The 6,000-nt window shown below is 49.2% G+C and overlaps 1 protein-coding gene across 4 annotated transcripts in view; it reads left to right on the top strand.

The window, feature by feature from the left end:
• Positions 1–2,934: 2,934 nt before the first annotated feature.
• The window catches only part of Ldlrad3 (low density lipoprotein receptor class A domain containing 3), a 242,004-nt gene continuing 238,938 nt past the window's right edge, over positions 2,935–6,000 (top strand). For all 4 annotated transcript variants that reach the window (XM_076570143.1, XM_076570142.1, XM_076570141.1 and 1 more), the window contains exon 1: positions 2,935–3,056. In XM_076570143.1, the coding sequence (XP_076426258.1) occupies positions 3,011–3,056 (46 nt within the window). In that variant the 5' untranslated portion in view covers positions 2,935–3,010. The remainder of the gene's footprint in view (positions 3,057–6,000) is intronic.

Below are 6,000 nucleotides of genomic sequence, written 5' to 3'. Positions count from 1 at the left end.
ATATATCTGTGACAAAAATTGTCTAAAGGGTTCCCTTCATAAACTGTAGGTTAATTTTCTCTTTGTAATTGTCCTTTGGTTTCAGAACTGGCCACAGGTAAGAAATTACCCTTTTAAGGGGACAGACAACTTGATTCAAGGGGCAATATAAAATAAATAACAAACTGCACATCATAAAAGGTGAATGGAAACTTTTTTTTAATCATTTTGGATAGTGCAAAATATTCATTAATAAATGTCAGCCAATTTCTCTCCTGAAATCCTGACTATATTAAATGTGAATTACAAGAAGTCAGTTGGCTCCCAGCAGTATTAGCCTGACAATTTAAACATACACACACACACACACACACACACACACACACACACACACACGGTAGCTCAAGAATGACTTTTCAAAATTTTTTAAATAATTTTCGAGACAGGGTTTCTCTGTGTAGCCCTGGCTGTCCTAGAACTCGATCTGTAGACCAGGCTGGCCTCGAACTCACAGAGATCCACCTGCCTCTGCCTCCCGAGTGCTGGGATTAAAAGCCTGGCCTTCTTAAATTCCAGCAGGGAAAACTCTCATGCTCAACATTTTTGGTGAGTGTGAGCTGCAACCACTGGAATCACTCAGAAAACTCTCCTTGAGAATAGAATTATTAAATACTGAATCAACTTTTGTTGTTGGCCATTTCCATTATTGTAGCTCAAATCCAGTGGCCACATCATTTTTGAAGCTGCAGATAAATTCTGTGTTTTATGAATTGGGATTGTTTACTATGGTAAGTAACTTGTTTTGATATATCAATATGGGAATCAGTAAGACATGGCTTCAATACTGAATTTTTCTTTTCTTTTTTTGGTTTTTTGAGACAGGGTTTCTCCATGTAGCTTTGGAGCCTGTCCTGGAACTCAGTAGACCAGGTGTAAGGATTTGGTCCTTAATAACGTCATTAGCCTTCAACGAGTCCTAGCCTAAAAAGCGGGTGGGCCCTCTGTGAGTCCCTCCCTCTTTCCTTTCCGCTCCTGTCTGTCCTATCTCTCCCCTTTCTTCTCTTTCTGTCCCGCCCCCCCATTTCCCAATAAAGCTCTAAAAAGGTAACCATGGCTCCATGGCTGTGATTCTTCCAATCAGCATTCTCCTCTGCCGTGGGATGCAGCCAGCCACGAGGAGCAGCACCCCGTAACCAACACCAGGCTGCCCTCCAACTCACAGAGATCCCCCTGCTTCTGCCTCCCTAGTGCTCCAGATTAAAAGCATGTGCCACCAAAGCTGGGCTCAATACTGTATTCTTTTGAGCCAGGGGAAAAAAAAAATGTTTTTGAGCCTCAGATTCCTCATTTGTGTCACAGAGACAAGACTGTGTCTCAGAGATTGTCATGAAAGTTAAATGTGACCATGAGAGTGCAAGGACCATGTGACCTGAAGCAGACACTCCTAGTGACATATTGCTGCTTTCTGGGGATTGTTAAGTGAGATTCAGCCATGCTAGCTGTTCTGAGTCAGTATTCGCTGCACAGCTATGCATTAGCTACCTGTTGCTTTGTAATAAATGGCTTGTGGTTGAAACAATAAGCCAATGAACACGCACAGTCTTCTGGTTAGTAACCTGGAGGCAGCTTAGATGGGCACATGGACTTAGGGTCTCCAGAGAGGCTGTCATGGCTTCCACTGGGGCTGGGGTTTCATTCAAAGGCTGACCCAGGGAAGATCAGTTTCTAAGTTGCCGCTGGTAGCGTGCAGGACTTTGCGGGTTGTTCAGCTGAGGGCCTTAGGTCCTCACCAGCTCTAGCCTGGAGGCCTGTCCTATTCTTTGCAACACGACTTTGTCCCGGGGAGGTTTGTAACAACAGCAGCTGCCCACTCTTTTTTAAAGTTGAAACGAACACGGTGAGCACTAGGGTGGGGCCATTGTCTTCCCAAGTTCTTAAGTTCGGAGGCAAACAAGCAGCCCTAGGGGAGACTGTTTACAGTCCTCAGTATCATTATCCAAGTCCTCTTCACAATGTTTTTTTTTCTCCTTAAAGAGATTTATTTTCATTACTTTTATTTATGTGTATCTCTGAGTGTGGCTGTGAGTGAATGCCGTGTGTGTATGTGTGTGTGTGTGTCCCCAGACCTCAGAAGAAGGTACTGGATCATTTGCAGCTGGAGTTAGAGGCTGCCAGGTGGGTGCTGGGAACACAACTCAGGTCCTCTGCGGGGAGCGGCTCTTAACTGCCGAGTCACTGTTCTGGCCCTATAATATGCTTTCCTTAAAAAAAAAAAAAAAAAAAAAAAAAAAAAAAAAAAAAAAAAAAGAAAAAGAAAAAAGAAAAGAAAAGAAAAGGTGTATAATCCCCAAACAATAGAAACTGTAAAGTTTTAAGAGCCTTAAAACTCTCCGAAGCTCATGGAATGGTCTCAGTGTTCTTAGATCTCAGGATGAGATTTCTTCTCTGCTCCTCCGACAGCTCCAGGAACCATACTCATAATCACTGGGCTTGTAGAAATGCAGACCTATTTGAGTTGGAGTGAGCTTTTTAACAGGGTTCCCAAGTCGACCTGACATATCTTCGAGTTTGAGAAGCAATGGTCGTATTTCACCCTCCCCCCGCACCCCCCCCCCACCCCCATGTGTTTTCTCCCAAGAACCGGCTCTTAGAACTTTCTCTCCTTGAAAGCACTTCTTTTGCAGTTAAGAATCCCCCTGGGCTGTGGGAAGATGATGACTTTCGCATCCCTTTGGATGTAGGATAGGAAAACCGGCCCGGGCGCAAAGCAGGGGCAGTTAAGAGGTCTTCGCAGTCTGACCCCTCAGGCATCAAGAACTGGATCTACCGGACCCTCGCAACCTGGACTCTAGAGCAGAAAGCAGGCGGCGACTGTCAGCAGGGAGCTTGCAGAACTTGGCTGAGCCCACTGGCCTGGGAGGGCGGGGGGCGTGGCCGGGCCGGCGGGAGGGCGTGGCCGGCGCCGAGGGGCGGGGTCTGACCGAGGCCGCGGGGCAGCGACGTCGCTGGGCAGCGGAGCGGCGGCCGCGCCATGTGGCTGCTGTGGCCGCTGTGCCTGCTGCTGAGCAGCACCGCGGGTGAGTGGGGGGCTCGCGACGCGCTTCACCGAGCCCGGGGCGCGGGGACGGGTCGTGGTCGTCCGTGCTCCGCGCGCGGGCCTCGGCTGCGGGCGTGGGTGTGCGCGGAGGGCGGACCCGGGCGCCTGGCTGGCCGGGACCCCGCGAGGGGCCGCGGCGGGGCGCGCGCCGTGCTATTGTGTGGGCCGGCGCGCCGGGTGCTGTTGTCGTGTGTGCGCGGGCGGAGCTTTGTGCGGCGCCCGCTCCCTGGAGCCCGGGCGGCCGCCCGGATTGGGCGTAGCTCGAGTGCAGCTCAAGTGTGCTGGGAACGGAGGAGGGGGAAGGAGAGCACGCTACCCTGATTTCGGGTCTTCCCTGACTCCCTCAGCCTTTTAACGGGCACTCTCCTGCCTCAGTTTCCCATCGACGCTGCCCCTGCATCTGTATCCCAGCTTCCTTTCTTTACTTCCTGGGACTGTGTCTGGTTTGGGAATAGTGAGATCCCGTGGGACTGGCCATGGGACTCACTCGCTCATCCTGAGAGCGTATCTTTTACTTCTGTCGTCCGTCGCAGATGCCTTAACCTGCTGGCAGCTGGGAACAGAGGACCCGGGGCTTCCTCTAACGGCCGTTGGTCCCTGCATCTCAGAGCGCATGCATCCTGAGACCCGCAGGGTCCCTCCCAGGCAGAGTACTGTTTCCAGTAACTTTTCTGCTGATGTGGGCACGCTCCGAATTCCAGCTTGGAACTCTTCCCCTCTGCCGCTGCCCGCCGGCCACAGCTGTCAGCCGTCCCTCCTCAGCTCTGCCCATCCTTAACCCCTGGTGTTTATTTCTGGGCAGCTGATGCTCAGGGAACTTTCTTTACTGAAGATTTCTTGCTCTGTGTTTGTGTCATCCACGCGTCTAATTTATATTGGATTTCCCCAGATGCTTCTAGAAGTGTTTGTCGCAGGAAGTCAAGACCATTCTGACTACCCCTTGCAAATGCCAGGGAACCCTCCCTTCCTAGAAGTCGCGGGTCCGGAGCATCTTCCCAAACCACTGACAAGCCCCTCCCCTGCCACCCACTGCCGAAGACATCATCCCCACTTCTCTGAGACTCCATTTAAATGTCTTGGTTTGCTCAGCTTCCAGTGAAGGGCTAGACTCCTGTGGTGACTGTGGTTTTTTAACCAGGTCTGAGGCCCTGTGTTCTGTTTGTCTTGAAGTATGGGGGAGGGGGAGTAGAGAAGGAGGGAGGGAGGGGGAAATGAATTAGGCAGCTATAAGCAGGTGCAAGTTATTTGGAGGCTGTTAGAGCAGGCTCAGTTCCAGGGCATCTCAGACATGAAGATCTGCCTGGATTCACACATTTAATTCACATAGCAATGGCGTGTCCCCTGGTAACACCCAAGCTGGCTCTTGTGTGTGTTCACTGCTAATGACCAGTGGTCACTCATTATCACATCTCCCTGTGGTAGTGGGCTGCATGGATTGAGTCTTGAGTTCACAAAAAATTATCTCTGTATTTCTCCCTGTCAGCAATGGTTAGTTCATATGCCTGTGACTGTATAACACAGAGCTCAAATCAGTGAAATAGTTACAGTGAGCTGTAGTTGGGGTGGGGTTAGGGACAGTCCAACGTTCCTTGGCAGAAGTTGTCTGTGGCTTTGGATTACCTTGACGGCTCTGGAGCCTTTAGGTGGGTTGAAGCGTTTTCTTGTCACACTAAGCATCAACTTTTAAGCATGAACTGCATTTCCAACCAGTTGTTGTGGGAAATAGGGCTGGTTTGTTCCCAGTTGGACCAGGTACCTTTGTCTCACATTCTTACACCCAAAACCTTTTCTGCAAAGTTGATAACAGAGAGGTTATAGAAGCAGGACTTTGGATTTTCACCTCCTATATTTTTTCCTGTCTATAGAGGAAACCTGGAGCCTGAGTTCAGTGTTAAGTCCAAGTCTTGGGTCTTTAAGAGGCTGGAAGGCCACTGCAATTCCAAGAACAACTCCAAGGACTTTGTTGTTCCGGAACTTTTTGAGGCACCTTGGTGTTTGTGTTCTCTTCCTTTGTCTTATTGTTTGCCTTAAGGAGGTGAAACATTGTGGCTGTTACTGTTTTTTAATGTATCCTGCTGGAGAGGCTCAGAATGCTTCAGCCCTACATCACTTCGTCTGATGTCACATTTTCTGGTACCTGGGTGATGCACATGGTGGGTTTAAGTGTGTGAGCTTTTAGGTATTTCAAAAGGTGGATGTGAAGATGAGTGGGTAGGTGATTGGTCTCCTTTCATTACTGCCTGGCTTTTGCTAAGACCTCCCCCACCCCCACCCCCTTCTCCTCTGGTCAGAGAAGAGGTTCGATTTCCTCTCCTTGAAGCAGTGTGCCTATTAACCTCTTCTCCTGGAAGGCTCTGCTCCATGGCCTGAGGGGGGGTTTTGTTTATGTTTTAACTAGCTGAGTAGCTGCACTTAGCCTCGCCCTGTTCGGCTGGGTAGATGAGAGTGGACAAATAAACACACCTTGTTGCTTTTCATCTTTGAAAGGTTGTCACTGGGCTTCCCTCCTGGAGTGGGAGCTGTTGTTTTGTTTTCCTTGATAGCCTCCTACATGTGTATTTTAACATCTGTTAGGGAGGAAGGGGATGGGAATTTGGCTAGTAGATAGGAGGTTGGTCAATCCTTGGCCTTAAACACTATCAGAAACCAAAGTTTCCAGAATAAGTTGGTAGTGGGCTTGTGTTGCCAACACTGTGCTTTTTTTTTTTTTTTTTTTGTTGTTGTTCTTGTTTTGATTTATTGATAAGGGGTCTTATGTAGCCCAGGCTGGCCTCTATGCAGATGAGGACAACCTTGACCATTGGATCCTCTTGAACATTTGATCTATCTTTTAAGTACTGGGGTTACAGGCATGGGCCACCTCACCATGTTTATGTGGTGCTGGGAATAAAACAGGGGCTTCATCCGTGCTAAGTAAGGGCCCT

Source organism: Peromyscus maniculatus, chromosome 4, assembly GCF_049852395.1.
Source record: "Peromyscus maniculatus bairdii isolate BWxNUB_F1_BW_parent chromosome 4, HU_Pman_BW_mat_3.1, whole genome shotgun sequence".
Taxonomy (NCBI): Eukaryota; Metazoa; Chordata; class Mammalia; order Rodentia; family Cricetidae; genus Peromyscus; species Peromyscus maniculatus.
The sequence above is the reverse complement of the archived record's forward strand: the minus strand, read 5'-3'. Positions and strand labels throughout refer to the sequence as shown.